Here is a 27,625-nt window from a genome sequence, read left to right on the forward strand (position 1 = left end):
TCAATTCAGTTGAGCTGGGAGGGTAAAAATGGAAATAAAATGACATTGCGTATGTCCTGGTAGGAAGACATTCCCTAGGAGGAATGAGAAGTAGAGAAAGGCAGGTCATGTCAAGGAGGAATTCACCTGGGATACAACCTCCCAGAGGAGGAAGCTGAGCTCAATTGTTTCTATGTTGTTGAAGGACTACAAAAACTGTTAGCATCCTCTAAATTTCTATACTTTTGAGTAAGGCCCTGATTGTCCTGTCCTAATAACAGTTCTGCTCACAGGGCATAAAGGAGGGTAAGTCATGAAACATGAAAATGTGAGTTATCTTAATTTTTTCAGTAGTTAGAAGAGCATAGTTGACTATAAATCCCCAGCAAATATTAAGCACAAAAAAATTAGTTCACGTATAAAAGTATGTGCATGGTTATGTAAATCCTGAATGATGACTTGTGTATATCTTCTTTCTGTTAAGCCTTGTGGCTAATAAACTATAGCCATGAGTTCAGACAACGAAATGGCCATTTTTGGGGAAGCAGCCCCTTTCTTACGAAAGTCTGAAAAAGAACGTATTGAGGCTCAGAACAAGCCTTTTGATGCCAAGACATCAGTCTTTGCTGTGGAACCTAAGGAATCTTTTGTAAAAAGCACCATCCAAAGCCGGGAAGGAGGAAAGGTGACAGTAAAAACAGAAGCTGGAGCAGTAAGTAAAAATCTTACCGTGTTGAATTCCCATTCAATTTATTCTTTCTCCTAATCCATATGAACTTATGCCTTTCTTACTTTCCAGACACTAACAGTGAAGGAAGATCAAATCTTCCCCATGAACCCTCCCAAATTTGACAAGATCGAGGACATGGCCATGATGACTCATTTGCATGAACCTGCCGTCCTGTATAACCTCAAAGAGCGTTATGCAGCCTGGATGATCTATGTGAGTGTACCTCAAAATACCTGGGATTTAGAACACATGCTACCTTAGCCCCAATTCTAATTTCATTCATGTGGCCTTGTAAATACAGTTCAGAGAAAGACCCTACTATGGCTCTCAAGAAGTTAGGTAGCAAAAAAAAAAAAAATTAAGTAGTTTGTAATTAGAACTGCATGTGATAAGTTTTAACTAATGGACCCTAAGGAATAATTTAGAAAAGAGTCAGCCTCTGAGGATGGAACTTAAACTTAGGGATCCCCAAATGGAATAATGTTTATAAATACTCTCTCCAAGTTATAATTCTGTTCATGATGGCTTTTGGAAGCTTATAACACCACCCTTACCTGACCACTACCTCCTCATGACTGTCTCACTAGCTAAAGGCAAGAAATTTTCCTTCTACAGATCACATGAACAGGTATTTGAGCAGTTCCTAATTGCCAACTGAATTAAACATGGTAATCATTTGAGGATTTTTTTCCCATTTCTAATCAGGGAAACTCAATGTTTATGTATATTTGTCAGTGCTGGATAAAGGCACATATGATGTGCTTACCAAATTTGCAGATAACAGATGACAGATCAATAGATGACTTGTTGGCAAACAGTGAAGAGTCAAAAGATCTCAGCAGCTAGAGCATCGGGACAAATATAATAACATAAAATTTGATTGGGACAAATCTTATATGGGTTTTAAAATTCAACTTCAAGAGTATAAGGTGTGGTAGGCATAGCTTGACAGCAGATCAACTACAAAACATCTCATATTTTAGTGGACTATGAGTGCAAAATGAATTAATATTATTAGAAGAAAACCAAAAAAAAAAAAGAATGCAATCTTGGGTTGTGTTAAGAGAGGCATAGTGTTCAGAACTAGAGAGTAGATAATACTACTGTACACATAATCTTAATAAGGTACTATCTGGGGTTTTGCATTCGGTTCTGGTGAAACATTTTAGGAAGGACATTGATTAACTGAAGGGCATCCAGAAAAGAGTAGTCAGTATGTTGACTACATATAATGCATACATACATGAGGACTAGCTAATGGCAACAGATGTATTTAGCCTGGAGAAATGATGGTTTACAGCAGAGTGTGAGACCTATCTTCTAGTGTTGGAAAGGTTATTATGTGAAAGAGGGATTAAATTTATTCCATTTGACCCCAGAGGGCAAGATAGGGAGTAATGAATCAATAGAAGTGTCAAAAAGGAAAATTTAGATTTAATGTTAGGGGAAAAACATATTAGTGGAGCCATTTAAAAGTGGAATGGGCTGCCTCCAGAGGTAAGGAAGGTTTTCAAGCTGAGGTTTGATGACCATAAAAGGAATTCTTGTTCCATTAGATCAAGAGTTTAGAGATGGAATAGAATGGACCTTTGAGGACATCTAGCCCAGCTCCCTCATTTTAAAAGTGAAGGACAGTAGCCTATGGAGGTTAAATGACTCTTCGAAGTTTGCATAGGTCAACCTATTCAAAATCCAGTGCTCTCTCTACTGAGTGCCCTACATGTGTGGATTGGGCTAAATGACATCCAAGAGCCTTTCCAACTTTGAGATTCTGTAATTCTGTGATTTTTAGGGAAAAAGGGGAAATGCTTCCACTCTCTGTGTGCTTCTACTAAAAGGTATACCCCATCTATTGCCTAAAACATAGCATTGATCTTTTTGGGTTTAAGACTTGCAGAGTTCCAAAGGGACTCAAAAGATCTTCTGTTTTCAGCAGGAATTATGAATTGAGCAAATATAAACTATATTTAAGGTATGGTGCTGGGAACTGTTACAGATATAATAATTTTAAAACATGTTCTTTACTCATAACACAGTTAAAATATTCATTCCTTGAAAAACTCTCCTTTTAAAGTGTTTTCTTTCTCCTTCATTTAATTAATATTGATAAGATTATTGTCTCTTCTTTCTTCATACAGACCTACTCAGGACTCTTCTGTGTCACTGTCAATCCTTACAAGTGGCTGCCAGTGTATAACACAGAGGTGGTGACTGCCTACAGGGGCAAAAAGAGGCAGGAGGCCCCTCCCCACATCTTCTCCATCTCTGACAATGCCTATCAGTTCATGCTAACTGGTGAGTGGGTCAATATTTCTTAACTACCTGTGGAACACTAAGAAGTTCCTATTTCAAAACTGATCTAGAGCAGAGCCGAGGCTAAATGCTTGGAAGTAAAACATCCCTACGAGGGCATGGGAACTGAAGCAGTAAATTATGAGGCAATATATTTGCAGTAAAGGACAGGTAGATGGCACAGCGGAGAGAGCACCAGTCCTGTAGTCAGGAGGAGTCATCTTCCTGAGTTCAAATCTGGCCTCAGACACTTACTAGCTGTATGAACTTGGACAAGTCGCATCATGCTGCTTGCCTCAGTTTCCTCATCTGTAAAATAAGCTGGGAAGAAAATGGCAAGCCACTCCGGTGTCTTTGCCAAGAAAACATCAGATGGGCTCACAAAGAGTCAGACATAACTGACAACAACTAACAACAACAAATATTTGCAATAAAATATACAAATCCCAAAGATTAAAAGAACTTCACTAAGATTACTGCCTTGATGCTTAAAGTACCTAGAATTAAACTTGTTAATTCCCTAGAATAGCAATAGCCCACCTAGATTTAGAAAATCTGGGTTAGAGCCCAGGTTCAAATGTGATAGCCGTTCAGCCCCGAGCCCATAATTTTTGAATCTCAGTTTCTTAATGTGGAAAATAGGGATAATACCACTTATATTCTCTCTCATATGGGACTCATAAGTAATGCTCTCTGGAAACCTTAAAACACCATTGAAAGTGCTTCGCACGGTACTTAGCACATAGTAGATGCCTAATAACTATTTATTTATTAATTTAAATAGGAGTGGCTATTAAAAACAACACAAAAACGTACTTGAAATCTAACTCCTGCATTTCAATTCTACTGGAAGAGATTATATACCTAAAATTAAATTTATCCTTTTGAAAAGTTAAGATACCAGGAATTTTAACAAGATCACATGACTCCTCTATTCAAGGAAAACTTCAGTAAACCTCTATTACTCAAGGGGTGGAGGGGATGGGATAGTAATATAAACTCCTTAGCCTGGCATTTGAAAAACTGGTTCTAGCCTGTTTGCCAGATTATTGCACATCACTCCCTTTCTTTTGTTTTAAATTTTTATTTATGGAATAAAATTTTACTTTATGGAATTTTTAAATTTATGGAATTTTTAAATTTATGGAATAAATTTTTAAGTTGTGGACTTTTTAATTTATAGAATAAAATAAGAATTTCCATAACATAATATAATAAAAAGATGAGTGCACATGAAACTGCAAATTTTTATTAACTTACTATTCCTTTTAAGTGTATTATGAAGTTATCCTTATTCTCTTTCACATACTTTGTGTTCCAGACAAACTTGCTATTCTCCAAATACAACATTCTAGCTACTGTTTCTGTGCCTTTACTGAGTTGCTCCCCATGCCCAGAATGCACTCTCACTTCACCACCCCCTCATAGAAACCCTTCTTTTCCTTCAAGTCTCGACTCATGTACTATTCCTGATCACCCCAGTGCTATTTCCTTACCCACAGGTTATTACATATAATTACAGCTTGTATCCCCAAGTAGAACGTGAGGTCCTTGAAAAATAGGGACTGTTTTTGGTTTGTTTTATTTTGTTTTTTTCTTTACCTCTCCAGTGTCTTCTGGTGCACCTCTAGCTGTCTGGTAGACACTGGATTAGAAGAAAGCAAAGAAATAATATTCAGTCATTTTAACATAAGGAATCCCAAACATTAGTTGAATTTGATACTGATATTATAACAGGCTTTAAAGTAATTAATTAAATTTCAATGATTAAAATAATTAATAATTTAAATAATTAGTCAATGATTAATATAGTAATTAATTTATTAATTATCTTAATGTAACTTATTAGTTCTCTTTTAAATCAGAGTTAATATTTCCATGAAAGAAATACTTTTAAATAACATATTCACAAGGCACTATGCTAGGCGCTGGTGATATAAAGACTAAAATGAAAGGGCTCTTGGCCTCAAGTAGCTCACATTTTATGTTAGGTGGTTGAATGAACCTGAAACTATGTTCTTCACTATCATCACTTGTGTCTCATGAATAGTGATATTAGACTTTTCATGATGTAGCAGAGATCATGGCACAATCAATATGAGTAGTAAACACATCCTCTCCTGAGAGATTGTCTACCTCTTCTTAAAGATCATTTTATGAGAGGAAGTACAGCACAAAAGTTCATGATATCTCTTCTTTGTGAGCTGTAATTCAATGATTTTTTAAAGGACACAGGAGACTTTAAAGTAGTAAACATGCCACTTTATTTTCAAAGGCAAGTTTATTTAAAGTTCCTTTCTTTTCTCTTTCACAGATCGGGAGAACCAGTCAATCTTGATCACGTATGTAGATGTCATGATGGGGGTTGATAATTGCATTGCTTAAAATTGTTTGAGAGTCTGACCATTTCTCTTCTATTGATTTGGCAGTGGAGAATCCGGTGCTGGAAAGACTGTCAATACTAAGCGTGTCATTCAGTACTTTGCAACAATTGCAGTGACTGGAGAAAAGAAGAAAGAAGACTCTGGGAAGATGCAGGTAGGGCTGTGAACCAAGTCAGAGTCAAATTTCTACTGGTGCTTCTTGGTGTTTGTGTGGAGTCTCTGAAGTGAGGACTAGCCTGTTGTTGTTGTTGTTGTTGTTGTTTTAGGGGACACTAGAAGATCAAATCATCAGTGCCAACCCCCTGTTGGAAGCTTTTGGCAATGCGAAGACCGTGAGGAATGACAACTCTTCTCGCTTTGTAAGTCTCTTTGGCAACACGAATGAGTAGTATAAATGTGAGCTCTGTGACTACACTACCTGGGACCTTGCATCACTATGGTTCTTAGTTACATGCATTCCCTCTGCTTCTAATGATGGAACTGCATGGGCTGATGGGAGTTACTAGCCCTATATTAACATGGGCCAATAAGTAAAAGTTTGTTCTTGGTTTTATCCCTGTCTTGCTATATAATCTTCATGATGTTACAATATTTAATGCTGCTCAGTCCTGTCTGACTCTTTGCAACCCCATGGACCATACTGTCCATGAGATTTCCTTGACAAAGATACTGGGGTGGTCTGTCATTTCCTTTTCCAGTGAATTAGGGCATACAGAGGTTAAGTGACTTGCCTAAGGTCACACAAGTAGTAAGTATCATAGGTCAGATTTGAACTCAGGTCTTCCTGACTCCAAACCCAGCACTCTATCCACTGAGCCACCTAGCTGCCTCCTTACCATGTTTAATACCTGTGTTTAAATACAAACTTTTCAAAGAGGGATGCTCAGATTTTCCTACAATATGAGGGTATTTGTGGAAGTGATTGCATGTATAATGGATATTAAGCTACTCAGAGATGAATGGCTCATAAAGACAAGGTCATATTATTCTTTTTCCTTTGCAGGGTAAGTTCATCAGGATCCACTTCAATACCACAGGGAAACTGGCTTCAGCAGACATTGAAACATGTAAGTGACCAAGTTCTACTAATCCTGAAGTGATTTCCAAATATTCCTTTCAACATCTTTTCCATTTGCTATGTCTCTGATTTTTTGTTCAAAAATTAAGCTTTGTATCTCATTTTTCAGTTTTGACTAACTACAGTTTACCTCTCTCCAGATCTGCTAGAGAAGTCAAGAGTTACTTTCCAGCTAAAGGCTGAAAGAAGCTACCACATTTTTTATCAGATCACATCAAACAAGAAACCAGAACTAATTGGTAAGACATTTCATAAAATGAAATAACAGGATTGATGAACTTGTTTAGACCAAAGGTCTCTCTAGCTAAAGATTCAGTCCCTTCAGTAGAGAGAGGTGGAGGAGGAGTAATCTTCTTACCTCAACCTCAACGTGTTTGGGCTATCTTCTCAGCCATTCTTATTTTTCGTTAATCACTTGTGGCTCTGTTTATATGAATTGTGATTGCATGTCATATTTTTTGTGAGAAGATAATCCTGTCAATTCTATCATCAGAAATGCTTCTGATTACCACCAACCCATATGATTATCCATTTGTCAGTCAAGGAGAGATCTCTGTTGCCAGCATTAATGACCAAGAGGAGCTAATGGCTACTGATGTAAGTATTTAAGAACCTAAGTAATTCCATACTGGGTGAGATCCCCAGCCCATCAAAGTATTCTTTCTCTGACTTAACAGCAAGAGATGGCTCAAACATGAGTATTGCGGTCCTTCCAGGGGTCAACCTCTAAAGGTTAAATAAATCATCACCTCCTTCAAAAATAAAAAAATCCTGATTTCCCTTAAGAACCCATTAGGGTTCTATCATCTATCATTTATCTAAACCCTTCATGAAAATCACTGTTTTCCCAACTGCACCACTTCTTAGTGATAAAAATGTGTGTTGCAATGGAAATAACATGGTTCTCGATAATAGGTAATTTGAATTACTGAGTCTTTGCCAAACATTCTTGAGATGTCTGACCCTAAGAGTTTAATTTCTCTTCACCTTTGAGTCCCTGTTAGTAAAATGGAAATACTAATAACTTCACTTTCTGCTTAAGAAATTTGCTGTGAATAAATCATTCTTTAAGCCTTAAAGCACTAGATAAATGTAAACTATTAATTCAATAATTTTAAAAATTGTACAGTTTTGGATGTGATTATTCTCTTCAGTCACATGGATTGTATTGCTTACATGCCTTAGCAAATGATTTCCATACCTTTTTGTGTGCTTTGAAAATTTTTTAAATTCTCAATTTAACAAATATCAAATAAAATTAATATTTCCACATACATTGCAGAACAGAAGGAAGGACTTGTATAGGAAACTGAGATTCTCTATTATGTAGAACTTACTTTTCTTTTTAAACAGATAACAATTTCAACATGTAACTTTCAAAGTTGATCCTGTTCACCTATAGTTCCTTCTGGCTTTCTATTCTCTCATAATTTTGGGATAAGAGAGGACTCTTTCCCTAATACCCCATCTCCCTGTCACCCCCACCTTGAAAAAAAAGAAAAGAAAAGAAAAATCCCTGGGGCAAGCATATATAGGCAAGCAAAAAAAAATTCATACATTAGCCATGTCCAAAAATATATTTCTCATTCCACATCTCAAGTCTAATTACTTCTCTGTTAGGAGGTACAAAGCGTGTTTTATCATCAGTACTCTAGAATCATAGTTAGTCATTACACTAATTATGATCTTTCAAAATTGTCTTTCATTACATTACTTTTGTTATTGTACAATTTTTTCACTAATTCTGATCACTTCTCTCTTCCTCAGTTCATAAAGATCTTCCCAGGTTTCTCTGAAACCAGCCATCTCATCAATTCTTATAGCACAAAAAATATTTTATTATATTCATATACCATAATTTCTTCAGCCATTCTCCAGTTAATGAGCACCCCTTAAGTTTCCAGTTCCTTAGCACTACAACAAAAGATGCTATAGTGAATAGTTTTGGTGTATAATCCTAGTAATGTAATCACTGTTTAATGACTTTTTGGACATAGTTTCAAATTGCTTTCCAGAATGACTTACAGGGGTAGGTAACCTGTGGCCTCGAGGCCACATGTGGCCCTCTAGGTTATTGAATGTTGTCTTTTGACTGAATCCAAACTTCACAGAACAAATCTATTTGGATTCAGTCAAAGGACCACACTTGAGTCTAAACCAATTCACAGTTCCACTAATAGTCCCTATTTTTCTGCCCACCAAGATTTGTCATTTCCTTTTTTGGTCATCTTTGCCAATTTAATGGGTGGAACTTCAGAGCTGCTTTAATTTGCATCTCTCTAATCACTAGCGATTTGGAGCACTTGGATTTCTTCTTTTGAAAACTGCCTGTTCCTATCCTGTATGTGTTGAAGAATAATGCTGATTCTTATAAATTTTAAGCAGTTCCTTATGTTTTATTGATAAATGAGCTCTTTATAAAGAAACTTGTTGCGATTTTTATCCTGTTAAATGGTTTTATTTCTCACTCCAATTACAAAGATTTCATTTGTGTAAAAACTTTTAAATCCTCTTTAACGACAACAAAAAAATTATCCTTTTAAAGTTTTGTAATCCTCTCTATCCTTTGTTGGTCATGAACGCTTCCCCTCTCCATAAATATGGAAGATAATTTTTTACAATGTGACCTTTACTATCTAAGTTATGTATCCATTTAGATCTTTTCTTGGTATATGGTATAAGGGATTGTTCTATACCTTATTTCTGCCAGCCTTCTTTTCAGTTTTCCCAGCAGTTTCTATTGAATAATATCCTTACCCCAGTAGCTGGTGTCATAGGGTTTATTAAATAGAGTGTTGCTGTTTTTATTTGCTTCTGTGTGTTGTGCTCCTAATTTGTTTTATATTGATTGACCTTTTAGCCACTATCAAACAGTTTTATGATTACTGTTTATAAAATAGTTTGAGATCTTATGCTGCTAAGTCTTCTTCCTTCCCATTTTATTTTATTATTTCTCTTGAGATTCCTAACCTTTGGTTCCTCCAGATTAATTTTGTCTTTATTTTTCTAATTCTTTAAAGTAATCCTTTGATAACGTGACTAGTAAATTAATTAGAGAGTACAGTCATTTTTATCATACTGGCTCAACCTACAGCTCCATAAGATTCTATACTCACAAAAATCATCAGCTGGTGGTAGAACTGCTTATAATAAGCCACTTGACCTTGTGGTCCTTGTATGATTGATGCTTATTCAGATTAGGTCTGTTTTCAAAGCTTTTTCAACTTAATGAGGCACTAGACTATAGCTGTCATCAAAGAAGCTATAATAATAATAATTATTATTATTATTATTTTATACATACTATAAAGCATCATATCCTCTGTCTTAAATTTACTTCTTTCTATATGTTTAAGGAATGACCTGTAGCTCAAGCACCCTGGCATATCCTTTATGTATCTATATCAACCCTTTATCAGGTTAACCTGAAAAAAAATAAACTAATAGCGGTATTAATTCAGATCCTAATCTGACATTGACCTTATTGTTTCTATTGACAGAGTGCAATTGATATTTTGGGCTTCACACCTGATGAAAAGGTGGCCATTTACAAGCTCACAGGGGCTGTCATGCATTATGGGAACTTGAAATTCAAACAAAAGCAGCGAGAAGAACAAGCTGAGCCAGATGGCACAGAAGGTATTCACCAGTTCCTCTTAAGTTGCTTGATTATATAGTTGAAATCAGATCTGGTTCTAATCTCCTATTACCCTTGAGCTTGGACAGAAGCACCATGGTGTAGTAGGTGCTAATCTTCATTGGTATATATGTGTATGTGTGTGTACATATATGTATATATTTGTGTACATATGTGTACACGCATACATAAACATGTATTTTTCCCCTCATTTTCTCCCCACAGTTGCTGATAAAGCTGCCTATCTCCAGAGTCTGAATTCTGCAGACCTTCTCAAAGCATTGTGCTTTCCTAGGGTGAAAGTTGGCAATGAATATGTCACCAAAGGCCAGACTGTAGAGCAAGTATGTGCCTGGCTTAAGTTAATTACAAATGATTACATTTTTTCCAACAACCACAGGAATTACATTTTTGTGCTTTAAGGTAACTAATGCTGTGGGTGCTCTGGCTAAAGCTGTCTATGAGAAGATGTTCCTGTGGATGGTCACTCGTATCAACCAGCAGCTGGACACCAAGCAGCCCAGACAGTACTTCATTGGAGTCCTGGACATTGCTGGCTTCGAGATCTTTGATGTGAGTTAGCAACCCGTTGGCAAAGAAGAAATTTATGGCAGCAAATTCAGAAACGGAGATCATCTGTGCCTTTCTCTTGTGATTTCCCCAATTATGATTTAAAAGACTATTATATAATTTCAAGAAATGCTATATTCTATAAGTTCCTATATGTTCAGAAGAAAGCTGAGTAAGGCTTGGTGACGGACTGTAGTAAAATATGAAACTCTCAATGAAAGGTAAGGCTGACATTTTTGAAAAAGCATCCAAGTATACTTGTAAAAGACAGCACATCTCAGAATGGATACTGGAGAAATACATCAGTAGGGAGGTAAGGACTAAGTAGGGTAATTTTGAGGTCAAAGACCAGAACTACAATTTATGTAGCTGCACTATTGCTAGCACATAGAAAAAATAAAACTGATATCTGCTTAGTGAAGATGTGCCTGGCATTGTGGACCTTTATAACATATCAATTCAATTTAATTCACTGAACATTTCTTACTATACGCTGAGCACTTTCTAGTCATTGGCAATACGGTGAAAAACATGAAATAGCCCCTGCCCTCAAGGAGTTTGTTGATGGCTTGCTAAAACTAATTGTTTTCTCCCTTTAATCTCCTTTTGCACCACTCTGCCAGTCACTGCAGAAGTGAAAGGAGACGGAAGGCCATTTTAAGTTTTTTCTTTGTTTCACTGGTTAGCATGACTAAAAAAGTTTCACCACCATTTGGCCAGCCTACTGGTGATGTGCCTTTCCTTGAGTAGCAAGACTAATCCTCAGAAAATGGATTGAGCAGGTACTTGGAGCCATACTGAAAGCTGTTCTAGTCACTTAACCTCTCAGTGACCCCAACCACTTTAAAACTATGAATTTCCTGCACATTGATGGATTTGCAATGTGGAAGGAAATCTCAATACTGGGAACTCCCTCATGCCAATAAAATCATAGGCTTGGATTAAAGAAATGAAATTGTATTGGCTAAATAAATATCTATTTTATAAGCTAGAACATAAATGCTTAGGAGTAGAATAAAGTGCTACAATCAATCCAAGAAGGGTAGAGGAAATATTTTTTGCCATGGGAATCAGGAAAAGCTTCGTGTAGAAGATAATCCTTGATCTGGACCTTGAATTATTAATACACTGACACATATGCTTTATGTTTTGCAAATTGTTTTGAGTATCCTATCCCATTTAGTCCTCCTGACTTTGCCATGTGGATAAGTATTACAGGTATTATTGCTCCCCATCTTACAATTGAGAAACCAGAAGCTCAGAGAGGTTAGGCTACATGCCCATAGTCATATGGCTTGTAAGTATGTAAAAGGGAAACCAGATTTCTTTAAACTCCACCTCCAGTGCTCTTTTCACAGTACCATGTAATCTCTCCTCTATATTACTGCTTCTCATGTAACAGAGGTTGGAAATCACCTCTGAGTTCAAATTCTGATTTGCACATTTAAAAACTACAAAACCTTGAGCAAGTTACTTTACGTTCTTGGGCCTCAGTTTCCTCTTCTATGAAATGTGGGCCCGGAACTAGAGAATTCCAGCTTCAAATCTTATGTTTCTCTAATCTCTCTATTCAGTTCAACAGCCTGGAGCAGCTGTGCATCAACTTCACCAATGAGAAACTGCAACAGTTCTTCAACCACCACATGTTCGTGCTGGAGCAGGAGGAGTACAAGAAGGAAGGCATAGAGTGGCAGTTCATTGACTTTGGGATGGACCTGGCTGCCTGCATCGAGCTCATTGAGAAGGTGTGTTTAGATTTTTAGACATCAAAAATAACTCATGAAAAATTCCGTGGTTGAATTTCATTTCAATTTTATGGTCAAATTAAAACCTATATACTACTTAATCATTGTGTATCTGCTGTCTTCCCTCCAGCCAATGGGCATCTTCTCCATCCTTGAAGAAGAGTGTATGTTCCCCAAGGCAACAGACACTTCTTTCAAGAACAAGCTGTATGAGCAGCATCTTGGAAAGTCTAGCAACTTCCAGAAACCCAAAGTTGTCAAAGGGAAGGCTGAGGCCCACTTCTCTCTGATCCACTATGCTGGAACTGTGGACTACAACATTGGTGGCTGGCTTGACAAGAATAAGGACCCCCTGAATGAGACTGTGGTTGGCCTGTACCAGAAATCCTCAATGAAAACTCTAGCTCTCCTCTTCTCTGGGGCACAGACTGCTGATTCAGGTAATTCTTGAAAGATAGTGCTTACTCATTACTAAAAACTGGAGGTGATAATTTTTTCCTGGTGACTTCATCGAGGAAACTGAATCTGAAGGTACAGAGAGCAACCAGTTGTTCCTTTAGGCCTCTGGTTAATAGTTTCTCTTCTAATTATTCACAATCTTTTCCAACATTGATATCATGCTGGTGCTATGTAGACATGAGAAAACATAAAATTTTCCACAGGTGGCATACTCTCATTTGATATGTTTTATACCATGGTCCTATTAACAAAATCACTGCTAATAAAGCCAAGAGAACACTTTGGAATCACCTTGATCCCAATTCCCACCACTCTACCCTTCCCTTACATTCTGTGTTGAGTGCCAAAAAGCTCCTAAGGTTTAAGCACGTATGGAAAAATACATACTAGCATATATTTTAGGTCCCTTCAAGCTCCACATTTGTAAAATCTTTTGTTTTCTTTTCCAATTCCATGCCTTCAGAGCCTTGGGCAATGGAAGAAGACAATCTACACAAGTCAAGAGTTAGCACTTGCTTCTCAGTACTGACCTCTATCAGCAGTTTTTTAGAGCAATGTTTCCACAATTTTTTTTTTCTTTTTGGTAAAGGACTATGATTTCATTAAAGTGGGAAGTTCCTGGTATAATAACACCCTCCACCATTGTAATCAGCAACTCCCTCAGGGCCTATGGTCTTAGAAAGTTACTGAGGGAATAAGTTGTATCAGAGGAGAGACATGAATTTTTGTCTTTCTGAAGCCTGATTTTTTTATTTCTTCTACCCACTACACCACATTTGCTCTGCACAGTTTTTCTAAGTATATATAATAGTATATTTAGTAGGAGGCATAGAGGTATACTCAAATTTAGTAGTGTATTTTTGGTGAGAAAAATTCTGACCCTGAAGAAAGAGAGAGAAGGACCAATAGCAGTCTCAAAGCAATCCATTTGCTTTGAGAAAGGAGTAAAGAGGTAACAAAGAACATGGATGACTCAAAGCTATGTTTTAAATTGCATACTTTGTCTTTTCTTCAGAGGCACCTGTCAAGAAAGGTTCTAAGAAGAAGGGTTCTTCTTTCCAGACAGTATCAGCTCTTTTCAGGGTAAGGCAAGAAGTCGACTTGAGATTTCCTCATACCTGGTACTAGGTACCAGCACTAAATACTAATCTGCTACTTGCTTTTTAAAAATAAATCCTCAAACTACTTTGATAAGGCCTGACTTTTATCGATAAGAGATATCCTTCCTCCCTGTTCCCCTTTCCACTGCAAATCCTTGGCTTTGTTGTTCTAGAGAAAGGAGCCGTGTTTGTTTTTTTTTATTTTTTTATTTTTCAGGAGGCTTTCTAACATGTTACATGCCATAATTTCATTTAAACAAGTAGAGATTCATGGTCAGGATCTAAAACAAGCCATACAGACTAATGAATATAAAGGAGGTGGCCTAAAAGAAACTTAAAGTAGTCTGCCTCTCTTTGGTGCTCATAATTCTCGATTATCCATGATCAGTTTGCTCATCCTGTAAATAATCTGGAAGCCAGCCCACATAGTAAGGAAATCCATGTTTGTCAGGAGACCTTGGAAATTCAGTGCTGACAGATGTGAATCTTTTCTTAGAGTGATATGAAATTTGGTTGAACGAAAAGCGAATGTGTAACAGGGGAATGGAGGAGAAGAGAGAGTAGGAAGTGAATGCCTAAAAGGAATGCAATTTTTTGAGCTGAATATAATTCAGTTTTCAAATGAGTTTTGAAAATTCTACTTAAGATTGATTTGTATAGGTGCTACATGACAGGATCAAAGGAGAAGTCTATTCTGTGAGAAAAATTGTAGCTTCTGGAAAGTTTATTTCCTTCAAAGCTTGGCCCAAGTCCCATCTTTTATGTGACGCTTTTCTTGATCCTTCTAGCTAATAGTGCCTCTCTCACCCTCCACTAGAAACGACATTGTACAGTACTCATTTTGTGTGTGTGTGTGTGTGTGTGTGTGTGTGTGTGTGTGTGTGTGTTGTATCTCCTGATAGATCATAACCTCCTTGAGGACAGGTTTTGCTTTTATCTAGCACAGTGGTAGGCACTTAATAAATGCTTGTGAATTGATTTTAAAATGGCCTTAATCTGACATTCCAATAAAAGTTTCTGATAAACTTGCATGACTATCAGTCCTTTGAATTAGGTTTCACACTTTTAATGAGTCTTCTCATGTGGTCTCCTAGGAGAATTTAAACAAGCTGATGACCAACCTGAGGAGCACTCACCCTCATTTTGTACGGTGCATCATTCCCAATGAAACCAAAACTCCTGGTAAGATAGTCTCAGATCAAAATTCTCAGTTAGCTCTTCATTTTGTAGTATGGTAATCACATACATTTTGGTTATTTCAGGTGCTATGGAGCATGAACTAGTCCTGCACCAGCTGAGGTGTAACGGTGTGCTAGAGGGCATCAGAATCTGCCGGAAAGGATTCCCAAGCCGAATCCTGTATGCTGACTTCAAACAGAGGTCAGCTTCTCTACATTGTTTTTTCTTTTTGTTTTTATTTTTTGCTAGACTTTACATAACACTTTAAGGTTTGCAAAGTTCTACTCATATATTATCTCACTGTATCCTCACAATAATCCTCTTTTGAGGATTTTGGTCTTTGGTTTAATATAACCTTATGAATATTTCTGAATTCTTTAGAGCTCATTGCAAAAGAAAAAGTTAAAATAATAATATCACAATTTTGAAAATAGCTTAAAAATTAAATACCAACTTTTAAAATATTTTGTATAATTTGTATTGGATTCACTGACATATAATTAGGCAATTAACCAAACAACAGATATTTATTAGTATCTGATACGTACAAGTTTTGTGTGGATTACAAAGAATCAGAAGACATAGTTCTTGCCTTCATGAAACTTGCAGTCTTATTATTGATACAAGTATACACATGAAATGGTAATTAATAATATAAGGCACAAAATGGTATGTGTTAAATTAGTGTTATAGACAATAAGTGCCACAGCCATTTAGATTGAAATGGTCTGGGAAGAATTAATGGAGGAAATGGAATTTAAATTGGGCCTTCAAGAATATCTAGCATTGGTGTAGGTGAAGGGAGGTAAAGTAGAATCTCAAGGGGTGGGGAGGGCTGAAGGATGAGCAAAAACAAAGAGGGAAAACCAGATTGAATGGTATGGAGGTTTCATCGAGACCAGAGATGTCAAATCTATTTAATACTCCTGGAGTGGACCCAAACTGGGTTAAAATGTAATAGAAATTTTTTTTTAAATGAACATGCTTGAATATAGCTAATATTATATATGTGATTTCCTGAGTCAATGTGCAGTGATCCATATGTATGGGTTTAGTGGCCCCTGTTTCTATTGGAATTTGACAACCACTGATGTAGAGAAGCAGCAGGAGATAAAGCCAGAAAGCCAGGCTGAAGAAACATTGTAAGGAATCTTAAATGCCAGATAGGATGTCCAAGAAAAAATGTCCAGGAAGAAGTTGAATGTCTCAAGTTGCAGACTGGAGAAAAGTTGAGAATAGAGATAAAGATTTGAGAGTCCCCTATGAATAGATGATTACATGTTATCAGTCATTTTAACCTTAGTGTGAATGACCTTTCCTGAAAGCAGGTTTGATAGTGCAGGATGGGAAAGAAGAGATCAGGAGGGCACAAGACACTTGAAGGTGGGAAAGAGAAGACAATAGTTTGGGGGAGAAAAAGAACAAAAGAGGGAATTTGTTTCAAAACTTTGACTTGGGATGGCCCTATGGGAATAGGGCTCAGTCAATCATCCTGATAAATAAAGTTGTCCCATTTCACCAAGAATAGATATAGTAGTATAGGAAAATGCATTGCTTCTTCATGGACTATTTTATCTTTAGTTACCATCAATTAATCATCAGAAAGGTCACTTATATGACACTTATTCTATCTCAATAGATACAAGGTTTTAAATGCAAGTGCTATCCCTGAAGGACAATTCATTGATAGCAAGAAGGCTTCTGAGAAACTTCTGGCATCTATTGATATTGATCACACCCAGTATAAATTTGGCCATACAAAGGTAATGACCTTATCCAAGCCATGCCCATTTGTATTTGCTGTAGAATGAAGTAATGATCTATAATCTCTCCCCTGTGCAGGTCTTTTTCAAAGCTGGCCTTTTGGGTCTCCTGGAAGAGATGAGAGATGACAAGTTAGCCCAGCTTATTACCCGAACTCAAGCCATGTGCCGGGGTTTCTTAGCAAGAGTAGAATACCAGAAGATGGTGGAAAGAAGGTATGAATCCAGTTAGAGTGGGACTTCTTGTTTCATTGGGACCATAAAGTTATCTTGTCTACAAAGTTTATTTTCATAACTTATATAACTTTCAATGCGCCTTAATTTAATATGTCAATAGGGAATCCATTTTCTGCATCCAATACAATATTCGAGCCTTCATGAATGTTAAGCATTGGCCTTGGATGAAACTATTTTTTAAGATCAAGCCTCTGCTCAAGAGTGCTGAGACTGAAAAGGAGATGGCCACCATGAAGGAAGAATTTCAGAAAACTAAAGATGAACTTGCCAAATCAGAAGCTAAAAGGAAAGAATTGGAAGAAAAAATGGTTTCCTTGCTGAAAGAGAAAAATGACCTTCAACTGCAAGTCCAATCTGTAAGTAATATCTATTATTTCTCTCTTCAATGGTCATAGAGTACTTAGGTAGGTCTCTTATTTATTTGCTCCATTATCTATCTTATATTAAATTTATCTTGGCAGATGTCATTTCCATTCCCTGGTAGAATACAGGTTTTATCTTCAGCACATAACAGTGCCAAGGACACAGTAGGACCTCAAAGTACTTGTTGAATTGAATCTATCCCTAAGTCAGAGTCTGGCACTGTATCTCTCACATTGCAAGTCCTATATAAACATTGGTTGAATGATTGAATGAATGACTTACATTGACTTTTGGTTGCTTATTATGTCAAGTCCAATCTCTTCCATATTTCTTTCAAGGCCTTCCATTGTCTGGCCTTACTTTTCTTCTTTGCTTTTCTAATTTTGACTTTCTTTCTTATTCAAGGAAGCTGAAAGTTTGGCTGATGCAGAGGAAAGATGTGACCAGTTAATCAAAACCAAAATCCAACTTGAGGCTAAAATCAAAGAGGTGACTGAAAGAGCTGAGGACGAGGAGGAAATCAATGCTGAATTGACAGCCAAGAAAAGGAAACTGGAAGATGAATGTTCAGAGCTCAAGAAAGATATTGATGACCTTGAGTTGACACTGGCCAAGGTGGAAAAGGAGAAACATGCTACTGAAAATAAGGTATGAATCTCACCATAAAGAGATAGGGTACAAGAGACCTAAGAAAGCGTATGTCTATGATAGAGCGTAAATATAGTATTTAGTGAACAATAATACATTTAATGAAAATAATTTTCACTCATAAAGGTAAAAAACCTCACAGAAGAGATGGCAGGGCTGGATGAAACCATTGCTAAGCTCACCAAAGAGAAGAAAGCCCTCCAAGAGGCCCATCAGCAGACCCTGGATGACCTGCAGGCAGAAGAGGACAAAGTGAATACACTGACCAAAGCTAAAATCAAGCTGGAACAGCAAGTGGATGATGTAAGCTTGAAATTATAAAGGAGACACAGTTCTTTTATGAGAATAAAATGGAAGTTGTATTCTTCCCAAAAGTTCATTTATGGTATTAACTTTTAGCTTGAAGGGTCCCTGGAGCAAGAAAAGAAACTTCGCATGGACCTAGAGAGAGCAAAGAGAAAACTTGAAGGTGATCTGAAGTTGGCCCAAGAATCAATCATGGATCTTGAAAATGAGAAACAACAGCTCGATGAAAAATTTAAAAAGTAAGTAGAGGAGAGTTATTTGTGAAATTAACTGTAAATGTTGATGAGCACTAATATATCTCCTTTAACTTTAAAAAAAGGAAAGAGTTTGAAATCAGCAACCTGCAAAGCAAAATTGAAGATGAGCAAGTACTAGGGGTTCAGTTGCAGAAGAAGATCAAGGAGTTGCAGGTAAAGTCATCACTTTCCTGCATTCTAGCCCTCAGAGAATCAGCCATTGACAGGAAGGAGCTGATGGGTCTGTTTTCCCCTATTGCCAGGCCCGCATTGAAGAACTGGAGGAGGAAATCGAGGCAGAACGCGCCTCTCGGGCAAAAGCTGAGAAGCAGCGATCTGATCTCTCCAGGGAGCTCGAGGAGATCAGCGAGCGCCTGGAAGAAGCTGGTGGGGCGACTTCAGCTCAGATTGAGATGAACAAGAAGCGAGAGGCTGAATTCCAGAAGATGCGCAGGGACCTTGAAGAGGCCACCCTGCAGCATGAAGCCACGGCGGCCACTCTGCGGAAGAAGCACGCAGACAGCGTCGCTGAGCTTGGGGAACAAATCGACAACCTTCAGAGGGTCAAACAGAAACTGGAGAAAGAGAAGAGTGAAATGAAGATGGAGATTGATGACCTTGCTAGCAATGTAGAAACTGTTTCTAAAGCCAAGGTACTATGAATTGTAGGAAACACTTAGATTCTAAAACTGTATTATGCGGAAATAATGAACTATCCGTACAGCTCTTGTAATGTGTTTTTTTTTTGTACTATTCTTATGAAGGTTTATCTAAGAAAAGATCTTAGTTCTTTGCTTAAACATCCTTACTATTTAGAAGATGGGGTACTTTCCAGGCAGGTTTGAATAACATGTTAATACAAAATCGATGTGCGTATTGTCTCCACTGATTAGCTTCTTGAGGGCAGGGATTATTTCATTTTTCATTCGGGATCCCCAGTACTTAGCACCATGCCTGGCACATAGTAGGTACTTGGTAAATGCTTCGAAACCAATTACAAAATTTTTAAAATGTCCTTTTGCAAAGGTCAAGTTAGGCAAGAGAAATATTTTTCTCTGGTATCATTCTTGTTTCTATTTTAAAGGCATCTATATGTAAGTAAATAACTCTGAGATCATGTTTTAAAATGTCATGTTTTCCATATCTTCCTTTATATGTGTAGGGCAACCTTGAAAAAATGTGCCGCACCCTGGAGGATCAAGTTAGTGAGCTTAAATCAAAGGAAGAGGAGCAACAGCGCCTGATCAATGACCTGACAACTCAGAGAGGGCGCTTACAGACTGAGTCTGGTAATTTCCTTTTCTTTGTGTGTGTTAATGATAATAAATTTGTAGTTTCATGCAGAACCATGTTTCTTTTTTATCATACTATGTTATGGAAATGCTTTTTTATTCCATAAATTAAAAATAAAATAAAATTTAAAAAATAAAGGCATGAGATTTTGGCAAATAGTAGTCAGAGAACAACCTGCCAGTCCAACTGGAGAGGTCTGTTTAAGGCAACCTAGAGATAACAGTTTCAAACTGGACAGAATTGCAGACTACAATGATTTTGGCTAATCCTATAAAGTGCTTAAATACTGGACCTATTCTGAGTCACCTGGGGATTATTTGGGTACATTTCAAAATAGATCTAATGACTTTCAGTTTGGTCTAGTTCTCTTTGTTCAACCTTGGACTAAACTAAAGAAGTCTAAAACGGTCATGGAACAAACCCAGACTTCCAATCTGCTAATTTGGAGAAAATTAGAGAAGGGCATCTGGCCCTGTCCAAGTTCAGACTCACATGTTTTGCATTATGTCACATCACTTTGAAAGGATATAGAGTTTAGAACAGAAAGATATAATGCAAGCTATAGTTTCTTACTCAATTTAATTCACATTACTTCCTACTGTATTACATAGAAATTTGATAGAGAATATGTGAATTTCAATACTGAAAAGTATCATCCTACATTGAATCTAGTTAGATTGGAGGGAAAATGATTGTCACAATTGATTCCCAACGTAACTCTTAAAAACACACAAAATGTATTTCCAAGACTGTCTTTCCTCTCAGTACTATTGATACTTTTCTCTTTGTGCATATATGTGCATGTGCATATGTACACATCTACATACTTATGTATTTACTACAGGTGAATATTCACGTCAGCTGGATGAAAAAGATGCTTTAGTTTCTCAGTTGTCAAGAGGAAAACAAGCGTTTACACAGCAGATTGAGGAATTAAAAAGGCAACTTGAAGAAGAGACCAAGGTATTGCAAAACTTTTCCCCTGACTTCATGATAAAAATTACTTTCAGCCTCATGTTCTTCTGGGTTTTCTTGCCTTGTATTGTTACATATCACAAAATTAACTTAGATATCTGCCCATAGGCCAAAAATGCACTAGCCCATGCCCTTCAGTCATCCCGCCATGACTGTGACTTGTTACGGGAACAATATGAAGAGGAACAAGAATCCAAGGCTGAGCTACAGAGGGCACTGTCCAAGGCCAACACCGAGGTCGCCCAATGGAGAACCAAATATGAGACAGACGCCATTCAGCGCACAGAGGAACTGGAGGAGGCCAAGTATGTGCAGGGATCTTTCAGAGTAGAGAAAAACTATACATATTACATGGAAGAGAAATAACTGAATTCTGAATAGGCTCTAGGTGGGAGTCTAAAAGAGCTAAAGCAATCATGCATTAGATTGTCGCTGAATGAACACTGCTAGGTAAATAAAATACTACCATGCAGGACCAATATTGGGACTAATAAGAGAAGCTACTATTTAATTAAGTCCTTTTTGGTATATACACATGCATATGTATACATGCATATATATGTAGTAACATATGTCACCCATCAAAGGTATGCGTGTAGGGGCAGTTAGGTGGTACAGTGGATAGAACCCTGGCCCTGAAGTCAGGAAGACCTGAGTTCAAATCCAGCCTCTGACCAAACACTTGACACTTACTAGCTGTGTGACCCTGGGCAAGTCACTTAACCCCAATTGCCCTCCCCCCAAAAAAAGCAACAACAAAGGCATGTGTGTGTTTATATTTGGTGGTGGTGGGGAATCCTACTAAACTGAGGAATCCTGAATGGTTACCTATGGAAATAAAATTATTTTTATTATTCTAGATTCGTGATTCATTGGTATGGGAACTCCAAATATAGAAATTCTCTCCACTAATAGAGATTAGCAGCTTTCCTATAATGTATAATCTTGCAGTAACTAGGGCAATGAGAAGCTAAGTGGCTTGCCCAGAGTAATACATTCAATAGCTGTCTGAGCCAGAGTTCGAACTCAGATTTTCTGACTTAAAGGTTGGATGTTTATCCATGTTGACCCACTACATTTTTAAGTATATATGTATGTATATAAATATATATGTGTATTATGTAGGCACATATGCCTACCCTTCAAGGAGTTCAAAATGTTCATCTTATGCCAAATTCTACTTATATTTCATAATGACCAATATTATAATGAAGTTCCAACATGCTTTCCTTTGATAATTACTATTCTTATTTAAATTGTTCATTTCCTGAAACACATGTAATCCTTCAGGAAGAAGCTGGCCCAGCGTCTACAGGAGGCTGAAGAACATGTAGAGGCTGTGAATGCCAAATGTGCTTCTCTTGAAAAGACCAAACAACGGCTACAGAATGAAGTGGAGGACCTGATGCTTGATGTGGAGAGGACGAATGCAGCCTGTGCAGCCCTGGATAAAAAGCAGAGGAACTTTGATAAGGTATCCCATGCAATCGTTTATGATATTTAAGTCATTAATTTATCTTGATTACTTTATTTGCAGTAGAATAACTGTGTTTGTTCTTCAGGTCTTGGCAGAATGGAAACAGAAATATGAGGAAACTCATGCTGAGTTAGAAGCTTCTCAGAAGGAGTCTCGCTCCCTTAGCACAGAGCTGTTCAAGATGAAGAATGCCTATGAGGAATCACTGGATCAACTGGAAACCCTGAAGCGAGAGAACAAGAACTTGCAGCGTGAGTCCCCTTCACTTGCTTGATTAACAGTGACTTGGAAGACCCTTCCATTTTTTCCATTTGTCTCAATCTCTACCTACCCGTCCACCCACAGAGGAGATTTCTGACCTGACTGAGCAGATCGCTGAAGGAGGCAAACGTATCCATGAGCTGGAGAAAGTAAAGAAACAAATTGAGCAAGAAAAGAGTGAAATTCAGGCTGCTTTGGAAGAAGCTGAGGTACATACAGATTGTAGACTAATACATTCAGAAAGGAGTTCGGTTTTACTCTGGGTAGTTATGGAATGACCTAATGAAAGATACAGAATAAATATACAAGGAATAATGGTGCCTTGGGGGCTCAGAATTCTTTCATTCTGTTACTCATTTGATTGTTGGCTTTCATTAAGGCATCTCTTGAACATGAAGAGGGGAAAATCCTGCGCATCCAACTTGAGTTGAATCAAGTTAAGTCTGAAATTGACAGGAAAATCGCTGAAAAAGATGAAGAAATTGATCAGCTGAAAAGAAACCACATCCGTATTGTGGAGTCGATGCAGAGCACGCTGGATGCTGAGATCAGAAGCAGGAATGATGCTGTAAGGCTAAAGAAGAAGATGGAGGGAGATCTGAATGAAATGGAAATCCAGCTGAATCATGCCAACAGAATGGCTGCAGAGGCCCTAAGGAACTACAGAAATACCCAAGGAATACTTAAGGTAAATGGAGCTGTCCCTGAATGGCTGGTTTTAGCTGAGCCCTGAGAACGTGATGTGTAACAGTCTTTGTTTTCTGTGCCCAGGATACCCAGATCCACCTGGATGACGCTCTCCGAGGCCAAGAGGACCTGAAAGAGCAGCTGGCCATGGTGGAGCGCAGAGCCAACCTACTGCAGGCTGAGATTGAGGAGCTGCGGGCAACTCTGGAACAGACTGAGAGGAGCAGGAAGATAGCAGAGCAAGAGCTTCTGGATGCCAGTGAGCGTGTGCAGCTCCTACACACCCAGGTGAGCACAGCAAAGTCTGATTTAAGAGAATGGAAAAAAGGAGAAGTCCCAATCAGATCCTGTTTAAATACATCCTGGTACTTGTCAAAACTCTGTTAAGGAGTTTCCATGGGGCAATAAGTTTAAAAAAAAAGGCTATATCGTAATAAGAATAACAAGCACTTTTATATATTTAATATTTCCCACTGATGAAATCACAGGTCTCTCCTCAAAGAGTATGACCTTTTGTACTTATTTGGGAAAGAAGGAAAATGACGATTTGTTTTTATCTTCTACCCAGAACACCAGCTTGATCAACACTAAGAAGAAGCTGGAAACAGACATTTCCCAAATCCAGGGTGAGATGGAAGACATAATTCAGGAAGCCCGGAATGCAGAAGAGAAGGCCAAGAAGGCTATCACTGATGTGAGCAGAAAACATGTTGATTTCCCTCCTTGATCTACTTATACAGCTACCTGACATTTATAGTTGTCTTGGTTTACTTGCTAACCAGGCAGCCATGATGGCTGAGGAGCTGAAGAAGGAGCAGGACACCAGCGCCCATCTGGAGCGGATGAAGAAGAACTTGGAGCAGACCGTGAAGGACTTGCAGCTCCGCCTGGATGAGGCTGAGCAACTGGCCCTGAAGGGAGGAAAGAAGCAGATCCAGAAACTGGAGGCCAGAGTAACTATTCCAAATCTTTGCATTGTATGTCTTGTTCTATTCCGTTGTTATAGCAAATACCTTAAAACAAATCTAATATTTTATGTTAGGTTCGTGAGCTTGAAGGGGAGGTTGAAAGTGAGCAGAAACGCAATGTTGATACTGTGAAGAGTCTACGCAAACATGAGAGGAGAGTGAAGGAGCTCACTTACCAGGTGAGGGGAACAGCTTATCCAGGGTAACCACCTGGAAAAAGCAATAATAAGAGAGACACGGTGAACAGGGGATTTGTAGTTAGGATTTAGGTTCAAATTTTCCCTCTGTTATTTACTACCTATGTGATCTTATACAACTAACTCTCTAGTCATTAGTTTCCTCATTGATTAAATAAGGGATTAGACTGAATATCCCCTCATATCTCTTCTAGTCCTATATATGTGATCCTTTTTAGTTTATGTATCAAGTTAATACTGTGATCAGCAGAGGAATAGCAGTCACTTGCTTTTAATTAGTCCCTACCTATCTACAATTTTTCAGACTGAGGAAGACCGTAAGAATGTTCTCAGACTTCAGGACTTAGTGGATAAACTCCAGGCAAAAGTGAAATCTTACAAGAGGCAAGCTGAGGAGGCTGTAAGTATCTTTGCTATGTAATGGAAATGCTTGCTTTGTCTCATAAATTAAAAATAAAAGAAATAAAAATGTTTAAAAAGAAAGTAGAAAAGATAGGGCTAGAAACCTAACAAAAAGTTGCAAAATTTATGCTTGTGTCCTGTGTATGTGCCCCCAAAGTCTGTGTTAACATGCCAGTTTTTTAAAATCCCTCATAATACTGTCTTTAAAGATAAAAAGAAATCCAATAATTTCTTTCTATTTCTCCAATATTCCCACCTAAGCTCCAAAGTAAACGGAACTTCTTTCTTTCAGGAAGAGGCTAGGTGATCTTTGCTACGTATTAAAAGATTTGGGTCAACAATACTGACTCTGGGGTCAAAGAGCTTGGGTTCAAACTTTGTCTCTGATTCTTAGTACTTGTGTAATCTTGGGCAAATCAGTCTCTCCAGGCTTTAGTTTCTTCATCTGTAAAATGAAGGAGTTAAACTAGATGACTTCTGGGATTCCTTCTAGCTCTAGTTCTACGACCCTAAAATATACCTAATGTCACTAAAACTCCCCATTGATTTAGGAGTGTGTGTGCATTGTGAAGTGGCTGAATACAGTCACTGCTGTCAAAATGTGGAAATATCACACATGAGAAGTGACCATAAGTTACCACCTGAAAGTTTCAGGGTGCAAAGAGCTTAGACAGTTAAGATTTGTTTTTTCTTAGTTTCTTGGATAAGTTATTTTCTGTTCTGCTTAAGTATTTTGGTAACAAAAGTAGGTATGCAAATACTTATGAAAAACAAAACCTCAAATTACAAAGTTAATTTTACATCTTCAGAATTGGTCAGATCACTATTAAAATTTCCAGTTAATTATTTTAAAGGGTCAGAAAATACTAGGTAGGGCCTTTCCCACTTAGGCCCAGAAATACATGTCCTTTGTTACCGACCAATCCCTTCCTTTCATCAGGAGGAACAGTCCAATACAAACCTCTCCAAATTCCGCAAGCTCCAGCATGAGCTGGAGGAAGCCGAGGAGCGGGCCGACATTGCTGAGTCCCAGGTCAACAAGCTCCGAGTGAAGAGCAGGGAGGTTCACACGAAGATTGTAAGTGAAGAGTAATAACGGCCTGGTGCTGCAAGGTGGCTGAAGAAATACGCATAATGTGAAATTCTTGGTCACTTTACTCTGTAATTATTGTTGACCGTGCCTTCATGTTAAGTAAATAAAAATTGTAGGATGTTTTGCAAAGAAAAAAGACTTTAGACTGGACTTTAATTTTTTTTAATTATTTGTCCTGAATTGTCCTGAATTTGTCCCAAAAATTTGTTCTATCATAACAACATTAAACAGCCAATCTGCTGCTGAATAAGAAATATAGTATCCATTTTAGTGATAATGTTAATATGACAAATTAACAAGGGTGAAAATTTAATAGATTGAAAGGTGTGCCTGACTGACCTGAAACCCAAGTGTGATTTTTTTTTTTACTTCTCTTCATCTTTTTGTCACATAATTCGGTTTAACTAATAAACTCACTGGGGCTTCCCATCGTGGATGCCCAGGACTCCAAATCTACATACAAGTCTGGCCCTACTTATGTGCACACGGAGGCTGATCTATAGCCTTTGTTCACAATGATTCTCTCTTCTCTGGATAACTTTCAAGTAGACATACCCAAGGTATTCTCATTTGGATAATAGACAGTTTTGTTATAATTAAACATTGGCTGCATGACCTCTATTATTGCCTAGATACTACTACCCAGCTTCACTGCAACATCTAGGATCTGTCTGCTCCCAGAGCTTGGAATCAAGCAGTGAGGCAGCTTTGACACTAATGAATGTCAACTTCAACTTTTAAAAATCATTCCTAAACTCAGCTGACCAGAAGTTTACTACAATAAGGTAGTACGGGAGTATTAATTAAACCTGGATCTAGATTACTCAGTGACATTGTTAGAGGAAAGGAGATTTTAAACTTAGCTTAATAGAGCTACAGGTCCAGGGAGTAGAAAGAGTGAGCTAAGTAAAAGTTTTCCATTTCCATACATAGAAAGAAAGAGGAATTTGGTTTTAGTTGGTACCATTTAGGAGATTTAAGATAAACATAAACTTAGAATCTAAAAGAAATACTTTTTCCTTACAGAAGGTAGGTTAACATTATAATAGACTACTGAACAAGACAATTAAATATCTATTTCTAAACTCTCAGGTGGTGTAGGAGATGGGAAAGAAAAATCATGTTGTCCTGAAGTTGGCTATTCTGTTATTAATTCATTATGTGACCTTGGGGAAAATACTTTTCCTCTCTAGAGTTGGACTAGATCTAGAATAATCTCTATATTCTACCACTAACATTCTATGGCTTACATTTGCAACCAATGTTTCTAGACATCCAATTAGATGTCATAGGGACACATTTCCTCTGAAGAACAACCCAAATTGTATTTCTCAGGATTTCATTTCTTATGTGTGCCTGGACCCAAAGTGATTGTGTCATGAATCATCAGTTTTCATTTCCTCCTTTACAGAGGAGGCGGAGCTATAAGGGAAAGAAACAATCATGGTAGCATCTGATGTAGAAGGGGGTAGAGCAAAAGTGCAGCTAATTAATGGCTATTGAGATAAAATGAGGAGAGGGGAAAGAGGATCTCTACCTGTGGCAGAGATGGAAGAAAACCTCAGT

General features: G+C 37.7%; 1 protein-coding gene across 1 annotated transcript; it reads left to right on the forward strand.

Moving 5' to 3' along the window:
- Positions 1 to 475: 475 nt before the first annotated feature.
- LOC110193868 (myosin-2) lies at positions 476 to 26,202 on the forward strand. Its single transcript, XM_020965886.2, has 38 exons — positions 476 to 691; positions 779 to 922; positions 2,848 to 3,004; positions 5,316 to 5,343; positions 5,431 to 5,539; positions 5,652 to 5,744; positions 6,389 to 6,452; positions 6,604 to 6,702; positions 6,957 to 7,060; positions 9,964 to 10,102; positions 10,326 to 10,444; positions 10,524 to 10,673; positions 12,245 to 12,415; positions 12,546 to 12,855; positions 13,890 to 13,957; positions 15,069 to 15,156; positions 15,237 to 15,354; positions 16,793 to 16,916; positions 16,996 to 17,132; positions 17,254 to 17,509; positions 17,922 to 18,164; positions 18,291 to 18,467; positions 18,564 to 18,709; positions 18,790 to 18,880; positions 18,970 to 19,359; positions 19,869 to 19,995; positions 20,844 to 20,962; positions 21,083 to 21,279; positions 22,265 to 22,448; positions 22,537 to 22,702; positions 22,797 to 22,921; positions 23,092 to 23,400; positions 23,484 to 23,687; positions 23,968 to 24,093; positions 24,182 to 24,352; positions 24,442 to 24,546; positions 24,869 to 24,964; positions 25,907 to 26,202. The coding sequence occupies exons 1-38, from the start codon at positions 488 to 490 to the stop codon at positions 26,057 to 26,059; spliced, it is 5,811 nt and encodes a 1,936-aa protein (XP_020821545.1). The 5' UTR covers positions 476 to 487; the 3' UTR covers positions 26,060 to 26,202.
- Positions 26,203 to 27,625: the final 1,423 nt, after the last annotated feature.

This window comes from Phascolarctos cinereus, unplaced genomic scaffold (genome assembly GCF_003287225.1).
Source record: "Phascolarctos cinereus isolate Bilbo 61053 unplaced genomic scaffold, phaCin_HiC Scaffold_5;HRSCAF=322, whole genome shotgun sequence".
In the NCBI taxonomy this organism is placed as follows: domain Eukaryota; kingdom Metazoa; phylum Chordata; class Mammalia; order Diprotodontia; family Phascolarctidae; genus Phascolarctos; species Phascolarctos cinereus.